Source organism: Carica papaya, chromosome 2 (genome assembly GCF_054855325.1).
Source record: "Carica papaya isolate Zhongbai chromosome 2, ASM5485532v1, whole genome shotgun sequence".
In the NCBI taxonomy this organism is placed as follows: Eukaryota; Viridiplantae; Streptophyta; class Magnoliopsida; order Brassicales; family Caricaceae; genus Carica; species Carica papaya.
In genome coordinates, this window is record NC_142310.1 from 33,689,040 (window position 1) to 33,709,618 (window position 20,579).

The 20,579-nt window shown below is 36.8% G+C and overlaps 3 protein-coding genes across 4 annotated transcripts; 1 reads left to right on the forward strand and 2 right to left on the reverse strand.

Moving 5' to 3' along the window:
* Positions 1-710: 710 nt before the first annotated feature.
* On the forward strand, positions 711-2,582 carry PCNA2 (proliferating cell nuclear antigen 2). The gene is made up of 4 exons (XM_022036062.2): positions 711-1,156; positions 1,648-1,800; positions 1,899-1,996; positions 2,104-2,582. Exons 1-4 carry the CDS (start codon positions 838-840, stop codon positions 2,323-2,325), a joined length of 792 nt encoding a protein of 263 aa, XP_021891754.1. The 5' UTR covers positions 711-837; the 3' UTR covers positions 2,326-2,582.
* A 217-nt stretch (positions 2,583-2,799) lies between these two features.
* Positions 2,800-5,834, reverse strand: LOC110809999 (putative sugar phosphate/phosphate translocator At5g05820). Its single transcript, XM_022036023.2, has 4 exons — positions 5,347-5,834; positions 4,559-4,662; positions 4,217-4,445; positions 2,800-3,419 (listed from the first exon to the last, which is right to left on the reverse strand). Exons 1-4 carry the CDS (start codon positions 5,785-5,787, stop codon positions 3,264-3,266), a joined length of 930 nt encoding a protein of 309 aa, XP_021891715.1. The 5' UTR covers positions 5,788-5,834; the 3' UTR covers positions 2,800-3,263.
* A 958-nt stretch (positions 5,835-6,792) lies between these two features.
* On the reverse strand, positions 6,793-20,546 carry ENOC (cytosolic enolase). 2 transcript variants are annotated; one of them, XM_088214257.1, is made up of 13 exons: positions 20,182-20,546; positions 19,821-19,975; positions 13,758-13,938; positions 12,747-12,818; positions 12,523-12,639; positions 11,511-11,591; positions 10,729-10,805; positions 10,243-10,346; positions 9,581-9,679; positions 9,389-9,474; positions 8,445-8,531; positions 7,874-8,071; positions 6,793-7,162 (listed from the first exon to the last, which is right to left on the reverse strand). In XM_088214257.1, the coding sequence occupies exons 1-13, from the start codon at positions 20,284-20,286 to the stop codon at positions 7,091-7,093; spliced, it is 1,434 nt and encodes a 477-aa protein (XP_088070383.1). In that variant the 5' UTR covers positions 20,287-20,546; the 3' UTR covers positions 6,793-7,090. The 2 variants fall into 2 exon arrangements, with proteins under 2 accessions (XP_088070383.1, XP_088070384.1); XM_088214258.1 differs by having other exon boundaries at positions 13,758-13,932; positions 20,182-20,545.
* Between the last annotated feature and the right edge of the window lie 33 nt (positions 20,547-20,579).

The following is a 20,579-nucleotide window of genomic DNA, read 5'->3' on the forward strand; positions in this document are numbered from 1 at the left end:
TATTTTTTCTTTTATAATTTACTTTTTTATTTAGATTTCTTCAAAATTGCCATTTTATTTTTTAATTTTTTCTGATAAATTTTTCTTTACTCTAATTTAATATTTTTTCATGTATAATATATATTTATGGTAGATAAATTTTTACTTATATTATAACATTATTAACAAAAATAAATAATTTATCGAAAAATATTACTGATTAAACTCATAAAATATTATATCATTCAATGTTTATTATATAGAATCTAACAAATATATAAAATATTTGTATGTTGTAAATTTTAAAATACCATTTGATTTATTCCGTTTATTTATTTTATTTCCATTATTGTTTTTTCTTTAATAAACCCATTTTTTTCTCATTTAAATAATACATGTTTCTTATTTCTTTATTTTATTTGCTATTTATTTTTAAATTTTTTTAGGCAAAACCATCTTATCTAATCTCATAGTTTTAGGGCATGAATATTTTATTTTGATTACTAATTAATTAATTTTTTGGTTTTCAGAATATAATTAAAGCAAAACAAATTGGGGGCTTAATGGGCCTAATATAAAGTGAACAAACCCAATTGAAGGTCCATCATGAGCCCCGTACACCGCGAGACATACAATCATTTCCGTCCAAAAACCCATGCGCGGGAACTAAACCGCCCTAAATCCCGCCAATTGCACCCCCAACGTTTTAAAAACACGCGCAGAACTGAACCGCACTATATAAATCCCGTTTTCTTCTCTCCGGAACTCTCTCCTCCTCTCTCAAACGAGACCAAACCCTAACCCTAACGAATCTCAATCGTCGAGATCTGATTTCCGGCTATCCACAAAAGAGGAAGAATGCTAGAGCTGAGGCTAGTACAGGGTTCTCTGTTGAAGAAGGTGCTAGAGGCGATCAAGGACTTGGTTAACGATGCCAACTTTGACTGCTCGGCCACTGGGTTCTCGCTGCAGGCTATGGATTCCAGCCACGTTGCGCTGGTGGCGCTGCTGCTTCGATCCGAGGGGTTTGAGCACTACAGGTGCGATAGGAACATCTCCATGGGAATGAACCTTAACAACATGTCTAAGATGCTCAAGTGTGCTGGAAATGATGACATCATCACCATCAAGGCTGATGACGGGAGTGATACTGTCACCTTTATGTTTGAGAGCCCAAGTATGTGCCCTTTTCTCGGTTTTTTATTTTTATAATTATTTTTATTTTTTAAATGTTTTTTTCGCGATTCAATTGTTTTTTATGTTGGAAAATTAGGGTTTTACTGTTAGTTAGGGTTTTTTTTATTGAATTCTGTAGTTGTGGGGAAATTCCTATTGATTGAAGTGCTAGGTGTTTCATTTTATCACTATTGTTACTGGTTGAAAAGATTTTCAATTCTCTGGGAAAATACTGGAAAATGAAGGAAATGATGTCTGAGTCTCCATAAAAATATCCATTGTTTAGGTTTGAAAGACAATTGACATGCAAACTATCTGTCTTGCAAGAAAAACGGTGTAGTTTGTGCTGTAAATTCAAGATATTGGATTCAACTTGTCATGGAAGCTACCCTTTTTGGTAGAGAAATGTTTGATTTGTGCTTAAAATCAAGATATTGGATTTGGCTTGTATCATTTATTTTCTGAACATTTCACTTGGTTTATGAATTAAAGCACAAGACAAGATCGCAGATTTTGAAATGAAACTGATGGACATCGATAGTGAGCACCTTGGAATTCCCGAGGCAGAGTATCATGCCATAGTTAGGATGCCTTCATCTGAATTTGCAAGGATTTGTAAAGACCTTAGCAGTATTGGTGATACAGGTAATTCTACCCAAATGCTCTTTTCTCTATAACTTACAATTACTAACTGGGTTTCCTGTTTGTGCTTGAACTTGACGTTACAATTTTGTGTTCTGTAGTTGTTATCTCTGTGACAAAAGAAGGTGTTAAATTTTCTACAAGAGGTGATATTGGAACTGCGAACATTGTCCTTCGGCAGAATACCACTGTAGATAAAGTATGTACTTGTGGCATGTTAGTTACGAGTTATGGTACTAGTTCTATTATGGGAATCGTAATGTGTTTAGCATAACATTTTGTTGGTTTTTGTGTTTAATTTTGCAGCCTGAAGAGGCTACAATTATTGAGATGAACGAACCCGTGTCTTTGACATTTGCACTGAGGTACATGAACTCCTTCACAAAGGCAACTCCATTGTCGAACACAGTAACTATCAGCTTGTCTTCCGACCTGCCAGTTGTGGTTGAGTACAAGGTTGCGGAGATGGGTTATATTAGATTCTACTTGGCTCCCAAGATTGAAGAGGAGGAAGGTGAAGCGAGCTAGGTGTGACTCTGGTCTGTAGGCTTAATGAACTTCACTGAGATCATTCTTATGTTGATGTGCTGAATTTGTGAAGAATGTGTTCTAAATTGACTCTCAGTCTTGGATGTAGTAGCATTTGGATGTTATAGGGATTACAAAGGCTTGTATTCATGTGCATTATTTTGTTAAATGTTCTTTGAAGAGGAATGCACTACTTTGTTTTCCTTTCCTTGTCTCCTCAGTTGAATGATCACTTGTTTAGTTCTGTTTTTGATTCATTTTTTAGATCTGACTATAAACGTTTGAAGTGAGAATTGTACTGAATCAATCTTATGCTGATGTGAATAGCTTGATCAGTTGCAAGCACCATTGGAATGAGTCTTTGACTCTATAACAAGATATAACTACTACCTGTTGCAATGTATTTAATGAGAGTTTAGGATCTGGAAACCAATTTAGTTTGGATTTTTTGAGAACATATCTTGAGATTAAGATTGCTTCAAGAGCTAGCATTTACTTTAGAAGCTCAATTTAGTAAGACTGAAGGCAATCACATTAAACGGTACATACTAACTTCGGTACTACCGATGACAAAGTTCGATGAAAACTAAGATTCACTAAAGAATCGTGAGGTTTATATTATGGTATTACAAAAGAATAAATGAATGACTACCTTATGAATACACCTGCAAAATTATGCCAGCCAGGGTGCTGCTCTAGATAAACAAGTGAAAATATACACATTATATAGAAGTCAAATCACGTATATTTGCTGGAGAGAAATTCTTTTTATGCAGCAGCTATAGATAGATGCATGCAGTATCACATTTTTATTAATAATTTGGTATAAATAAAAATTTTATCAAGTTATTAATAAAAGTGTGATACTAAATGAACATGCATTTTTGGTATGAGAGAATTTTCCATTGCCTTGCTTGAGACGAAGGTTGGAGGAAGCCTCATTTGCTTTGATTACTCCTCTTCTTTGCTGCATTATAGAGAACAACACCAATAACTGTGATGGTGTACCCCATCATTCCAGTAACTGATACAGGATTTCTAAATATCAGAATGGATATAACCACAGCAACAGCTCCTTTCGCATTTCCTAACACCTGGAAAATCCCAGTGTATTGTAACCGTAATCAGAACCTCAAAACTCAGTGCCATGGAATAAACATTACCCTAAAAGAATGACAAAAAGAAAGCTTAAAAAGAACCCGTAATAGGAACTAATACCAACCAAGCATAGTTCTTGAGTTTTTTTTATTTTCAAATCAGGCGAATAACAAGAGTCGTCAGTCTAAAAAACTCATTGTCATAGCTTATATTCCATGATGATCTTCTGAAACAGTTTGAATGTTAATGTTTTTTTTTTCAGTAAATAAAAAATGAAGTCCGAACATTTCCAATCCATTGTATTTATCTTCACTAAAAGATGTTGACGGTCACAAAATGCTTCTTTCGTCCGAATATGTTATAACTCATTAGAAAGAAGTCTAATTTGTTCATCGCGACCTTAATAAAATACTAATAAGATAAGTTATTAGATTCATTGAATCAGTCATTATATTCTTATAATACACGTATAAAATATGAATTTTATATTCTCAATAAAGTTTAAATTCATAACATTTAAACAAAATTTAAAAATTTTAACCACCAACCATCAAATTAGTGGTATTCACACATCAACTTAAAACAACATAAAAATAACTTTTCGGATATAAAAAAATATTATTTCGTAAATATATATCTAAAATTTTAATCCAAAATTATATAATTATAACTAAAATAACTCACTTTTATGTAAATAATTGATATTTAGTTAATTAGAGATTAAGATGCCTAATACAGCTTAAAACAACATAAACTTCTAGTGATTAAAAAGTTAAAAGCAGGGGGAAATAACCTGAAGAGTCAAAGCACTTGTGTACTTTGTGACCAAGAAATTTGTCAAGTTCACAAGAAAGGCTAGCAGTGAATTGAAAAGCAAATACCATAAGAACTTCACATCATCTCTCGAAAGAGAAACCGCGATCCCAACAACGTCTCCTTCCATCAAGACAGTAGCCGGAATGAGAACAGTAACAGCTACCGGAGCCATGTACATGAGGAGGTTCATGGGATTGAGCTTTTCTCTAATGAAAATAAAAGAATAACCCACAATCAAGATAACACCAATTATATATATATATACATACAGTCTGCATTTCCACTAAGGAAATAAACGAGTGTAGGGATTGTTGATTACCCTTCGGTGGAGAGTAAAATCCCTTGAAGCACAGACTTGAATGCACGAGCTGCGGTTGCAGCAGCACATACTATAAACCCAAAGAGATGAAAGCTCGGTTCTCCCTTCAACCATGAAAATGACAGTCAAATCAGGTACCAACATTGTATTTTTTTTTTGTTTTTGTCTATTAATAGTTTTCGTCTCTGACTTGCTATATTGTATATGCCCAATTATCCTATGAGCATTATATTGTATTACCGCATTTAGTTATTGATTATTACCGACTGTTGTTATTTTATACCATCATTTACCATTATTACATATGCCTCCACGGTCCTGCAAAAAGAACTGGTAACTACAAGTATCTACATGCAATAAATAATGGCTAAAAATTATAAAAATGTAGCCAGAGTGAGTAACCATTGATGGTTAAAAATCAACACAAATCGAATTTGCTAATTAAAAATAGTCGAATCATTTTGATTTATATTAATATGGGTTTAGTTGAATAATTGGTACGTTCGTTTTGTTATAAGAAATTATAAATTCGAGTGAGAGACAATATTTGGGTGCATTTTTATTCGTAAATTATTTGTTAGTATGTTATAATTAATTTCTATATATTAAACGAATGAATTTCTGTCTAGAAAATATTTGGATTATTCAAAAGTTGCTGAGGATTTCCCTCGTCATGCATAATCACAAACAGCAAACAATCAACATCAAATAGTAAAATGGCCGATAGGAACCAATTTTGAAATCAGATTATGTCAAAAAGAACAAAGAAAATAACGCGAGATGTTTACCCCACTGGCAATAATAACACCAGCAACCACAGGAAGGAGGGCAGCGTAGGTAAGGAAGGCTTCTCTTGTACGGGTCATCAGGTAAGCGAAAACCGCAGTGAAAAACGGCGTCGTGGCACCCACGGCCTGATTAAAGGAGACGGGGAGATACTTGAGGGAAATGTTGCCGCCGACGACGGAGAGGCAGAAGATGAGACCCAGAGAGGATATCTTGAAGAACTGCACCCGCGACCTGATGGCCTGCATTGGGGTGACGGTGAGCCAAGAAATGGCGAGGTAGCTGAGCGTCGAACAAGCCAGCATGTGACAGAGAGTGAGGAAGATAGGGTAGCGGAATCCGTAGTTGCTGAGCAAGTATTTGTTGAGTAATAACACGCCAATGTTTGAGGAATACCAAGCTGCGATTATCCCCAAGGTGACAAGAGAGCCTGATGTTTTCATGAGTTTTCTTTTTTCTTTTTTTTTTTTTTTTCCAACTTTTCTATAGGATTGAATGTGAAAATGTAAAAGAAAATAAAGAAGACGAGGAGAAAGAGGAAAAGAAAATTACTGGAGTGGGAGAGAGAGGAAAAAGGAGGGATGTTCATTTGTGTGTGTGTTTTTTATGTTAATTATTTTTAAGTTGTTAATTTTAAGGAGTGAAGAGGCAAAGTCGGAGGGAGAGATGTCTTATATTCAATGGTTTGTGTGAGTTACATGATTTTTCCTTTCTATTTAAAAATTTGATGACAGACGGTGAGGTTAACTTTTTCATGTATGATTAGGGTTAAAACTAAACCAATACTCACTGCCTATTTTACTAATATAAACTTGTAGGAGCAAACTTAATTAGCACCACCATTAACAATTAATAATTTTAGAAGTAAGATTTACTACGATCTAAACCGCTATCTAGCTAGTTCATACACAGACAGATTTAAGTTTAGCTTTTACCCAAAAAAAAAATAAATAAATAAAGGTTTAGCTTAATCACAAGTTTTTTTACAATTCAATTTGACAAAGACTTGAATTAAGCTTCAGTTCATCTGTAGTCTCAATGGAGAAACTTTATAATAACTGGTAAATATTTTACTGAAAAACTTACGACCGTATTCAACCATATTAAATATATTTTTTAATTTATAACTATATATATATGTATATTCATACAATTGATAAGTTTCTTTTATATGTCACGCATTTAATTTACTTTGGACAAGTTATCTAAAAATTTGTTTCTACAAACGAAAGTTGAATTAAAAAAATCACCTAACCATATTATTGTTCGTTCTACCAGATCCCGCAAAGTCTGAACTGGAAGCTGGCTTCTCCAAATCACTGAAACATTCAAACGTCACTGATATTATCCCTTGCAGAGATGCCAGATAAAAATTAATGAAAGAAATAGAGAGGAGCAAGAGAAATCTGGTATAACTTAACTGGAGATAAAGATTAAAGGAATTAGGCTCTGTGAAATTGTCAAGTATTCTTGCATTCAACAATTTTATCTGGCTATTTCAAGATTTTTTCTTCACCTAATTTACAACATTCTTCAACCTTCCTCGGGTTTTCCCTCCAACTCTTTCGGGGAAAAGGAAAACGAAGGAAATGAGGAAAGGGATTTTTTTTATAAAAAAAAAAAAAAGAAAAAGAAAAAAGATACTAGGAAAACAAAATAAAAGCAAACAACAGTACGATATACTGATAAAAAAGCTTTTCAAGGGGGAAAGGGAAGAAATGTTTGTATAATCTCAGAAAAAAGTCATCAGGAGGACTGCCTCCAATCTTCACCAGCATATACTGCTTGATCTCCCAACTCTTCCTCAATCCGAAGTAACTGCACCAAACTTAAAGGTGTTAGTTTGGTTGTACTTGTTGCCCGCCATTTCAATCAAGAAAAATATCTTTCAATCACACAGAGAGAATTGGGCCTATATATATATAATTGTAGACCCATAGGCTATAGATCTTCTAGGCTCCAAAGAAGCAGAGCAGAATCCTTAGATTGAATCTGATGTGGGAATCCCTGTTGTTACAGTTTTTATCCTAGCTAACGACATGCGTAAAGCCAAAAATGTGGAGGCAGGATGCGGACATGTGTGAGTATTTGTATTTAACAGAGAGAAATAACAGAAAATGAGAAAATGGTAAGTGTAGATGTAGTGGCCGAAATACATGGAACTAGAAATGCTCCTCCAAGTTGCAAAAAGACAGACTGAATCTAGACCTTCGAGAAGTCTTGATAGTATCAATTACTAATTTAAAAGATGTTTCTCAAAAAGATCAATCTTAAAGGACTTGGACAAGACACCAGACATTTTTCTCGGATATAGCAACTGTGTGAGCTTGGTTGACTGCAATGTGCTGACAGCTCACTACACTACATCAGATGATGCTACGACTTAGAAGATTATAAGATATATTCTGATAAACAACTCTCTTTTCTTTAAAAAAATTCTATACCACTAGTTATTTCAGAAATTTATTATCCCATTGTCTACGTTGGTTCCATAAGTATTTCAAAAGAAGCACGAATAAGACAGCAGACCTGGTTGTACTTCACAAGCCGCTCTCCTCTACAAGGAGCACCTGCTTTGATCTGACCAGTGTTAAGACCAACAGATAAATCAGCTATGAAAGAATCTTCAGTTTCCCCACATCTATGAGATGTCACTATTCCCCAGTGAGCATCCTTGGCCAGTTTCACCACTTCAATGGCTTCTGTCACAGTCCCAATTTGATTTATCTGAAATCAAATAAATTAATCATCATTCTAAAACTTTATGTCTTGGACCACAAAGTTACATTTTTGAAATAATTTCTTCCAGATGTTCAGGATTAAATTTAGCATCTCACAGAAAAATTATCCCCTTTACCAGCCTTACATGCGGCTAATTTCTAAAACATGAGGAACAGAATAAGAACCTTGGATCACAAAATTTCAATTGTATAATATTCTATTTTCAAATATTCGGGATTAATATTTAGCTTCTTATGGAGACTTGTTCCCCTTCCTACAAAGTTTCCACCATCTATATAACAGCTAATTTCTCAAACATAACATACTCAGATAAAAATAAGAAACAAAAGAAGCCATGAAAGCAGTGAATGGCGAGTACCTTGAGAAGAAGAGCATTGCAAGTTGACTCACGTATCGCTCTCTCAATACGTTTTGGATTTGACATCAACAAATCATCCCCCACTACCTGCAAAACCATCCTCACTTCAGAAAGATGTAAACAACATAGGTAGAGGGATAAAGAGCCAGAAAAGTCTAAGATGACAGTCCAACAACCAGAAAAGAGCATCTAGATTTCTTTCACATATGCAACATCTAATATGGTCCCCAGTATATGCAAACTTTTTTCTTTAAAAATAAAAATGCGAAGAATATAAATGTGACGGCACCGAAGGGGTACCACCCATGCACAAAAAATTTACATGTCTATGAATATATCTATAAAATAGCAAAAGTCATCTAAACTATCAAGATTAAGCTCTAAAACAATAGAGCCAAAAAAGTGAAACCATCTATTCTTGATAGTGGCAAAATCAACCTCTTTACCCTCAAAAGTGTCATTGTTCCTCTCTTTCCAAATAACCCACACAATAGTTAATGGAATAAGTCTAAGGTTTTTGTTTCTGCTGCACATCCGTTCTCACGCCAATAGCTCACTTTTAACAGACCCGGATACAGCCCAAGAGATCCCCAGGAGACTGAGAACCATAGACCAGAGCATGTAGGAGACAGGACACCAGAGAAGCAAATGATTGCAGGATTCAGAGCAACATTTACATAGGAAACGTCTGTTAGCCGTGGTTAACCCTTTCCTCATGAGGTTGTCTATAGTTAAAATGCATTCTTTCGTAGCTTCCCAAGCATAAAAGAAGATCCTTGGGAAGGAAGTATATGCAAACTACCAAATGATTGTTGTGGTCCAACCTATACCAACTTTCCAGTAATGGAATTGTATACTTCTATTCATTATTTACAACCTTCTCCTCATTCTAAACCAAGTTAGAGATTGCATTCAATCACTGATGAGGAAAAAACTGAACAAACCTGACAAATCACAAGACTGGAAAAATTCCTGACATGCTCCCAATCCTCCTTATCAAAGGGATCTTCAATTGACACAATTGGATAATCTAGGGACCAAAAAAGTGGGGAAGACATGGAAAGATGAAACAATACTTGAAGAAATTGAAATTGGAAAAAAAAAAGAAGAAATCATATGCATGTCAAGAGAACTACCAGCACAAAGTTCTTTGTACATTTCGATCATGTCCTCTCCTGACTTGAAGTTTTGGCCCGACCTATTTGGAGATTTGAAATCCAAATCATACCTGGTACCTATTCAATGAGAGATTTAAAATGAATTCGTAGTTGTAACAAATACCATGAGCCAAACTAAAGCAGGCCTTAAAATGAAGCAATAAATGGATAGCTCAGTGGAAACAGACAGCATCCTTCCTGTTAAAACCATGAAATTTTTAAAAATATGGTCTCAAGTTAAGATGCATATATATATATACTTACATATGTATTTAGAGTAGACACACTTAATATGAACTCAGGAACCACTGCATGATGATCATAAAGGGCTAGAAAGTACTTGTGATGAGAGCACCCAACTATCTTTTTTTATATCCATACATATGCATGTAATTAGTGAAAATGAAGTCAGCAACTACTGCATGATGATTGTTCCCAACTATTCTTTCTTTTTTATCCCATGCATATGTATGTAGCTAGTGAAAATGAAGTCAGCAACTATTGCATGATGATCCAAAAGGTTCCCCAAAGTACTAATGACACCATCTTCCTTTTTTCCCCATAGGTTACCATGGTTAAGGTCTACATTACACAAATGTTGATTTTTTTTTTTTTTTTTGAAATAACAGAAACGTTGATACCTATGCAAAAATTAGTGGCAGCAACATCAATTGCTATCTTTATTTTGTCATTGTACCCCGTTCTTCTGATAGCCTCCTTAACAAGATCCAGTCCTTCTCTAAAGCTGAAAGATAAGAAAAAAAAAGGAATTTTATCAAATAGGGAACTAAAAGAGACAAACACCAAAACATTCACAAATAAATTCAGTGTTTTCTCTTTTGGGCTCTATTTTGAAGCGGGGGAGGGAAAGGAATAGAATGAGGTTACTTGGACCTCACAGCAAATAGTAATTAGGAAAATAAATATGAAGCGGAAATGACTAAACGGGGAGGTTAATACTTTTCCATGAAGACCACATTCCATTTTCTTCCCTTCTCTTCCTCCTCCCAAACAGGCATTCAGGATTAGAATTTCAAGGAAAGTAAGAGATAAGTTCATACGAAGTAGATCATTGCATTTTTTACAACCAAGAACAGTATACCGGTATCATTGGAAGGAAGGCTTACCTGGAGATGTTTGGAGCAAAACCACCATCTTCCCCGACATTACATCCATTTGGACCATATTTGTCAGTAATAACAGCCTGTTTGTCTCATCCACAGGAATTATAATCAGAGGATAAGTGCAGGCAAAACATTTCACCAACATTTGCAAATTCTTGCTAGTTAAAAAGTATTACTCGTATGTGCAACAAAACCGGTAGGGATATAACTACTAAATAACTACCTAAATTCATTTATATGCAATAACCGATTAGTCTAAGGTCATCAATCTCTCACACTTATGGTAGCATGAAACTTAAGCAACAATGTTCTTGTTTTGCACTAGAACAAAAAAAAAAGAGTAAGGATTGACTAAACCAGCAAAGGTATAAATAGAAACAAAGATCCAATTGTACTTGTTATCTATCAGAGCATGTTGCCTCTGTTAGAAAATGATTGAAGAAAGCAGCTTGTAAGGAAAAGAAAAAAAGAAAAGGAAAAAATATGATGAGCGAGTCTGCCATAACAAGTTGCTTTCTTAAACTGTCAAAGCTGATCACTATTGAAGAGATGTATTTTATATAAAACACATGATAACAGTGAAAGAAGTTAGATGAATAAATGTTTAAATGGTTTTAATTTGGTAGTTTCCAGGATATTCACTAGAGCAAAATAAATTTAGTTAAACTATATATCAAAATTATTACAAAACACTCCCTATATGAAATGCTTATAAGAATTCTAGTAAGCAAATATAGAAAAAGCAAATTCCAAATATTAAACAACTAGTGGTTGAATATAATCACCTTGAGGTGATGATAGGTTTCAGAACCCATTTGCAAAGCCTCCTCAAATCTGCTTGCTCCGATTGGGAGAATCATGATTTCCTGATTATATTTAAGTCAAAGTAAGTTATATCGGCATGTGAAACACATATGATGTGAAGTCACGAGTTTCACATGTCATAGGATCTTAAAGAGTAAGAGAGTGTTTAAGAGTGATTTAAATTGCTTATGTGTGATCCAGATATTCTACTTGGTCGGTGATGTTAAAAAGGACCCTGCCTATTAGGTGCTAATGAACAATTTTTAAGCAGAAAATAATATAATAAGCATTTCCACCTGGGATCTGCGTATCGGCTTTCTGTGCTCATTTCTTAACATGTTCAGCATTTGTTGTTCTTCCACTAAAACGGAACAAGTACTTAATTTTTTATAATAAGCATTTTTATCAAACTTGTAATATCTTACTTTCTAAACCAGTATTAGTTGTTTCAAATTGATCACATGCATTTAAAATTTAAGTAAATTTGTTTCAACAACCCAAAACATATACTAAGAAGCTGTTGCAGGCTAGCAAAATGACAATGTCAAATTGAGCTTAGTGCTGGTGAAAAACAGATGTCAATATGACTCCCTAATAATCCAAAACATTAGCAGACTGAGTTTTATGTTATAGTCACCATGACAAAAAACATCTTCACTTCTCTGTTGTTAAGAAATCCATGATACACTGCATGACTCTTTAATTACTTCTCAAGCAAAATCTGCCCCATCATTCAGTGTCACATTTTAGGTCAAATTAGAGCATTATTATTTAATACCATGATATGGCAATACCTAACCTTCACAACTCCAAAATGAGTATAGGTCTTTATATCCCATGAATGTTAGATTTACTCATGGAAGTTTTAAGCAAAAAAACCCATGATATGTATAATGATTTCTCAGGCACTAAAATGCTTTCAATACTGAGCAGAAATAACTGAAATAATAAAAATAACCATGTACCTAGAAATTATGACAAAACAAGATCTACCTGCATGGCCAGATTATTTCCAGCATGCTTCCCACCACTTATAACAGTGAACGCTGGGACAGGAAGAGTTGGGCTTGTTCTACCAGAAAGATCAGAGATATGTTTGTAGAGTGGAACCTGATATTTGTATTCTGTCAGAGTCTTCTAATGAAGGCATGCAAACTTCCAGCAAAACAATAAGAAAACTGTCAAAACTCCAAATTAATGGAAGAACAAACTCATGCCTCCTTTTCAGCAGCCCCAGCCTTGCATGCAGCAATTGAGACGGCTAATATAGCATTTGCTCCAAGTTCACCCTGTAAGCAGAAGGTGATTTAGAAAAGAGAGAAGTAGTGCCTCATGAGGTGTGAATATGTGAACAACTATAAAGACAGACAAAAACCATTAAACCAGCCATTACAGAAAAAGTATTATTCAATATGAAAGCACCAAGAATCATCCAAAAGAAAAGAAATTCACCCAGATGAGTTAGCAAAACAAAGAAAAGTATTCAAATGTACAGACTAGATCAGGGAAATTTTCCCTTTCCAAATTGAGTAAGTAGCTATGGACACTTTTAGATTTTCATTAACATGAGTAAATAGCTAGCAAATTTGTTGGAATAACCCAACAGGCTTTGTTAACAAAACTGTGCAAATGAAGATGCTAGCCAACCAAGCTGAGTGCTCGGGCTTGCATAAATCAGTAGCAAGTTTAATTGATATTAAACTAACCAAGGCAAATGAATAAAAGAATGATCCAACAAACATGCACATTGAGTAGACCCAATTTCCTCCACAATCGACGACATTTCTAATATAAAACATCAAAAAGCAAGAAATAAAATAAATAATCCTCAACTAAGATAAAGTGTACAAGGCTGATAGTTTATCGCTTCTTTGACATCTTTATTACAGAAGCATAAACATCAATGCTACATTTTCCAGATATTTAGCATGCATTAAACCCAAAGAGAATTTTTAAGGGCACAACCTCATGCACTATGCTACATCTTCCTGCTATTTAGCATGCAATGACCCCAAAAAGCATTTTATGGGAACAGCCCCACGCTCTATGCTACATTTTCTTGATATTTAGCATGCATTATCCCCAAAGAGATTTTTATGGACGTAAACTCCTCCAAAGTGCGCTAACATAGTAGCCCTAGAATGCAACCTCTAAGAATATTAAGCAACCTACAAACCAAAAGCTAAATACTATGAACATACAAACAGTAGGTCACATAGTGAAATTACCTTCTTTTCTGTTTTGTCCAAATCTATCATGGCTTGATCAATCTGGGACTGGAGTGTTGGATCCATGCCAATTAATGCTTCAGATATCTTCTCATTGATGTTCTTAACAGCTCTAATAACACTATTTCCAAGATATATCCCCTTGTCCCCATCACGTAATTCAACAGCCTCATACCTGGTACTTTTACTAAATTTTGTTACATACTCTTAAATACTACAATATGAAACTTAACATATGCATTGAGATATCTGATACAGTAACTACATTCATAACTATAAATCACCAAATAAACATAGCAAGAACACAGATAGTGAATATTTCGACATCGCCAACATGAAAAACATGGAAAATTAAACATGCCACGGCTCCGCAAGAAGCGGTCAAGTTAGCATTTTCTTTTCTAATTTTTGTTATCTCTTGTTTACATTAGAATCACTATCTTCCACTACTACCCGCTGTGCTCCTGGATAAAAGGAAAGTCATTGTAATTTTTCTACTTAAGCTCCCCAGATTATGAATAAAGCAGATGATTTTTTACAGCAACATTCAGTGGTAATTCTAGCCCTAAATAGAAGCAAATTCATTTCCAATTCTCTCGGTTCTAATTGTGACCTAACATTTGATATCAAAGTCAGATCTAACAAAGAGATAATTGAACAATTAGAAGCCAGCGTCAGGAGATTGCAAAACAGCTTTAGTCGAATGGAGTTGGGAGTCGCCGATAAGCTTTACCAAATGGAGGATACCCTCATGCAGTTGATGGATACTCTGTTGACAAACCGCGAAGGGTCCAGCAGCAACACCCCAAGTCGGCCCGGACTGACGTGGCCACTCCGCAATGATGGCACCGAAAGAAACGACGAGGGTTGCCAGCCCTTTTTTCTCGAAGCTCGCAAAGCTTGAGTTCCCCATCTTTGCCGATTACACCCAACCGAATGGTTCAGCCGCGTCGAGCAATTCTTCGACTACCACGACATTCCCAACAAGCAGAAGGTTCAGCTAGCTTCTTTCTACCTAGAGGGTGAAGCCAACCAATGATGGCAATAGCTTCATCAGACTTACAGAGAAGAAGGGAAAATGGTGACGTGGATTGGGTTTGAATAAGAAACAAGGGTTTGCTTTGGACCAACTGATTGTGAAGATTTTGATAAAGCCTTGTCCAAGGTAAAATAGATCGGGCCCTTGAGGGAATACCAAAAAGAATTTGAAAAGTTAGGGAATAACGTTTGGGGCTAAACCCAAAAGGCCCTAGTGGGCACCTTTATCAGCGGGCTTAAGCCCGAGATTGCAGAAGGCATCAGGATGTTTTGGCCTAAATCCTTGAAGGAAGCCATCAACTTGGCCTGTATGAGGGAAGAGCAATTGGGCCGGCAGAGGAGATTCATCTGGGTTGGACGCAACCCAATCGCCCCACTCCCAAACAACCCAGAATATGGAAGCTACCCCGCGACGCCTATCATGGGAAGAAATGCAGAGGTGTCGATCGCTCAGCCTCTACTTCAGCTGTGACGATAAATTCACCGCCGGCCACAGATGCCGCCGGCCGCAGCTCCTGCTCCTTGACGGGGCCGAAGAAGAAGGAGATGACGGGTCAAATGCGGGAGAGCCTGAGATTTCCCTTCATGCGCTCATTGGCTGGTCAACGGCCAAAATGATGCGTATAGAGGCAACAATCTGCAGCCACCGTGTCATCGTCCTCATTGATAGCGGCTCAACTCAGAATTTCATCAGTGAACGAGTTGCAAGTATGCTCAAGCTTTCAGTGATTTCGACTCAGCCCTTCTCTATCAAGGTCGCGAGCGACAACCCGATGAGATGTCAATAGCGATTCAAAAACATGTCGGTTCACCTCTAAGGTATCCTCTTTACCCTTACTCTTTATACTTTGCCACTAACGAATCTTGATCTTGTCCTTAGAGTTCAGCGGCTAGAAAAATTAGGGGCAATGGTTTGTAATTCGGGTCAAATGACCATGGAGTTCAAGTGGGATGGACGACTTCGAAGGTTGCGCGAGGTCAACAGCCCACCTATCCAGAGCGCTTCGGCAAAAGTGGTAGCCAAGGAAACCCACCAGAAAACCTCCCTACTTGCCATCCGCGTTCTGGCTGAACCAAGCACTTCCGCAACAACCATCCATCCAGAAATGAAGAGCCTCTTCAACAGCTATCAAGACCTATTTAGATAACCCAACATGCTAGCCACCAAACCGAGAAATCGACCACCATATCAATTTGAAGGAGGGAATAGAGCCGATCAACATACAGCCTTATAGGTACGCCTATTTTTAGAAATCAGAAATTGACAAATAGGTCAATGAGATACTTAATTATGGGTTGATCAAACCAAGCACCAGTCCCTTCTCCTCACATGTGCTGTTAGTAAGAAAAAAAAAATGGAACTTAGAGATTTTGCACAAATTATCAGGCACTCAATTCGGTCATCATTAAACACCAATTCCCCATTCCGACCGTCGATGATATGTTGGATGAACTTCACAGGGTTGCCTTCTTCACAAAACTTGACCTCACAGCAGGTTGACCTCACAACAGGATACCATCAGCTAAGAGTTCATCCTCCTAATGTTCATAAGATGGTCTTCCGCACCCATAACAGCCACTATAAATATCTCGTCATCTACTCTTGAAATGTCAAATATCTCACAAACTCTAGAGCATGATACTCGGACTTATGGGGATCTTTTGGGTAATGGGAAATTCTGTTTATTTCGAACTTCTAGCATGAGAATGTCTTAGAAATAACAACACGCTTAGATTAATCTCTCTAACCATTTTATGGGTTATTTGGAAGGAGAGAAACAACAGGCCTTTTGAGGAGATTGAACAAGATTTTAATAGGATCAAAGATAAATGGTTTCATTATTTTGGTTTTACTGTTTTAGGGCATAATGTAGAATGTTTTGAAGATCTAGGTTTTATTATAGATATGCTAATTGACATGTAAATTTTTTGTAAATTGGTGGTGCTCCCTTAACACCTCACATTAATACATATTCTCTTCTTTTATTTCAAAAAAATATATATATATCTCGTCATGTCATTCAATCTCTGCAATGCTCCGTCCACCTTTCAACCAGCGAACAGCATATTTCGACAACATCTTCATAAGTTCGTTCTAGTTTTTTTTTTTTTTGGACGATATTCTTATCTACAATCCAAGCTGGGCTCTGCACATAGGTCATGTAAAACAGGTTCTTGACATCTTACGGCAACATCACTTCTTTGTTAAGCTAAAAAAATGTGTATTTAGGAAGCAGGAACTGGAATACTTGGGACATATTGTTACTCCCCAAAGAGTTAAAGTTGATTAGAACAAGATTCCAACAATGCTCCAGTGGCCACGCCCCAACAACATCACTGAGTTGAGAGGATTTTTGGGCTTAACCGACCATTATCGGAAATTTGTTCGATACTATAGGATTCTTGCCAGATCCTTAACAAATTTGCTAAAAAAAGAGCAATTTGGGTGGACTGAAGAAGTAGAGGAGGCCTTCAAAAGTCTCAAACATGTTTTGACAACTAACCCCCTTTAGCTCTACCAAATTTTGAAGAACCCTTTGTGATAGAAACGGATGCTTCCGGTGAGAGGATAGGTGTTGTTCTCACTCAACAGGGACAGCCCATAGCATATATGAGTCATGCACTCAGAGTAAACAAGCAAGCTTGGTCAACATATGCTAAGGAGATGTTTACCATTGTAGTTGCCATTAAACTCTGGAGCCCATATTTAATGGGCAGAAAATTCTTCATTCATGCTGATCCGAAAAGTATGAGACATTTGCTCGACAAACGAATCACCACTCCAGAGCAGTAAAAGTGGCTTTCAAACTTATTTGATTATGATTATGAGGTTGTCTACCGACCTGACAGAAAATTCAACCGCCGACGCTCTCTCCTGAAAACTAGGCAATCCAACCTTACAGGCCATTTCCTTCCCAAAAAACAGCATGCAGAACACCATCAAAGAAGCTTCAGCTCACTATCCTTACATGCAGACAGTAACCAAGATAGTTATTGAGACACCAGGGGGCCCTTCTCTTGGAAAAATGGGTTAATTTACTTCAAAACTCGTGTTGTGGGGCCTCCAAAATCTGCTATTTCACAACTGCTACAAGAATTCCACTCTTAGCCCACCGGCGGCCATTCAGGTATCCAACGAACTTATAAATGATTAGCACAACATTTTTTTTGGCTAGCTATGCATCAAGATGTCAAAGAATATGTAGCAGCATGTGATACATGCCAACGAGTCAAAGCTGACACACTCTCCCTTGCCGGCCTCCTCCAACCACTGCCCATTCCATGCCAGATATGAGATTATATTTGTAAAAATATTAAAAATAAGTTATATTTACTGTTACTGCTCACTGTTATTTTATTCTTGTTAGACAATTAATCATCCGTAACAGAATGCTAGCTGTCATTTAGGAGATAAGGTTGTTAATTTGTTTTGTTTTTTCTTTTTGTTTTGCCTATAAAATGAGGCACAAAACCATTGATGAAATAAAATGAAAAAATGAGTTTTTCTTACTCTCAAAATCTTCAATATTTTTATGGACTTTATTACCCTCCTCAAATGGGAAAAAATCAATTTTTGTTGAGGTTGATCGCTTAAGCAAATTTGTCCACTTTATCGCCTTGGCTCATCCGTTTATAACTAAAATAGTGGCTGAAAAATTTGTGGAACAAGTAGTTAAATTAAATGGAATGCCCAAATCAATAGTTAGTGACAGAGACCCGGTCTTCATTAGCCGCTTCTGGCAAGAATTTGTTAAGATGGCCGGCACTTAACTCAAAATGAGCTCCTCCTACCACCCACAAACAAATGGTCAATCCGAAGTTGTGAACCGAAGTCTTGAGCAATATCTCCGATGCCTTTGCCATCAACAACCCCGCAAATGGAGCTCCCTCCTGTCATGGGCAGAATTTTGGTATAACACAAGTTATCACGCGGCAACTAAGATGACACCCTTCCAAGCCTTATATGGACGGCCACCACCAACCATCCTCGTTATCAAGATGGCTCCACCTTTGTTGACGACGTAGACCAGCAACTACATACCAGGGATGCCCTTCTTCGACAATTTAAAGCCAACTTGCAAATAACAAACCATTAATGCCAAACGAAGAGAACTTGAATTTCAAGTAGGTGATTAGGTATTTCTTAAACTTCAGTCATATCGACAGCAAACCGCTTTCAAGAGAGTTTTCCAAAAATTAGCATGCCACTTCAATGGCCCGTATAAGATCTTCCAATGCATCAGAGTAGTCGCTTACAAATTGCAACTACCTAACAACTCCCGTATTCCCCCAGTGTTTCACGTTTCGATGTTAAAAAGGAAAGTCAGTGATTTAATTCCCCCCCATTGGAGACCTGCCTGCCACCAATAACAAAGGCGACATCGTGCTGCAACCAGAGACTATTTTGGATTCCAGATGGATCAAACAAGGATCTAAATTTGTCGAAGAAAGACTAGTAAAATGGAAACATCTACCTCCAGAGGAGGCTACCTGGGAAAACAACCTCGAATTACAAGAAAAGTTCACTCCTCTGAACCTTGAGGATAAGGTTCCACTAAAAGAGGGGGGCATTGATAGGATCAGAAGATCTCTAAGAACACCAGTGAAGAATCCCAGATATTTCGACACTGCCAACATGGAAAACATGGGAAATTAAACACGTCGCAGCTCCACAAGAAGCGGTCAAGTTAGCATCTTCTTTTCTGATTTTTGTTCTCTCTTGTTTATGTCAGAATCACTATCTTTCCGCCACTACCTGCTATGCTCCTGGATAACAGGAAAGCTGCCATAATTTTTTCTATTTAAGCTCCCCAGATTATGAATAAAGCAGATGATTTTTGACAGCAACATTCAGTGGTAATTCTAGCCCTAAATAGAAGCAAGTTCATTTCCGATTCTCTCAGTTCTGACTGGGACCCAACATTGAGACTAATTATGCCGAGAAATCTCCGCTTACTTATTTTTTCTCTCAGCAACCAAACACAACATAATAGAGAACAAGAAAAACAAACAAATAATCCTCACATTCCAGTAGAATCGCCGCTAGGAGCAGAAGCACGAAACATGCCTTTGTTCGTGTACAAATCTACCTCAACAGTTGGTATTCCTCTACTATCGAGAATCTGCCTCGCTTTAATCTTCGTGATCACCGATTGAACCGCTTTCTTCATATGATTAGACTGCAATTCCAAAAAAAAAAAACTTAAAATAACATAAAGAGTCGAAGAAGAAGCTAAGAGAAACATTAGTATATCTCCGAGGAAAAAGAAAACGAAGACTAAGAAAAGTTAAATTAAGCTTGCAAGTTAGATTAACACATTAATTCCGCGGTTTAAAGCATTTTCTCGGGAACCATACAGAGCGAGATTGACGAAAGGGAAATTACAATGAAGAGGACAGGATCAGGAGTTTTAGCCCTAACGGCGGCATTGACAGCATCTTCGATTTTGCGAGAGAGCATGTGGCTGTCCAGATACTCTTGTACCGACATTTCTACTCCTTTTTCCTGTGTCGTCGTCGTCTCCTTCTTCTGCTTCTTCTCTTCTTTAGTATATCAGTTGTGTTCTTCTTTGATACAGCGTCAAGGCTGTCGTTCCTGAGTCACCAGTGATGAATTTATAAAAGATCTTGAGAGGGTGACGCGTGCTCTAATGGAGATGAGAAAGCAACTTCAGTTTCAAACCTCCAGTCGTGCTCCCCATTTCTACTCCCTCCTCTTTATATTTGTCTACAGAGACAACGGTGAAAGAAAACGATGCCGTTGGGATGTAGACATAGTAAAGA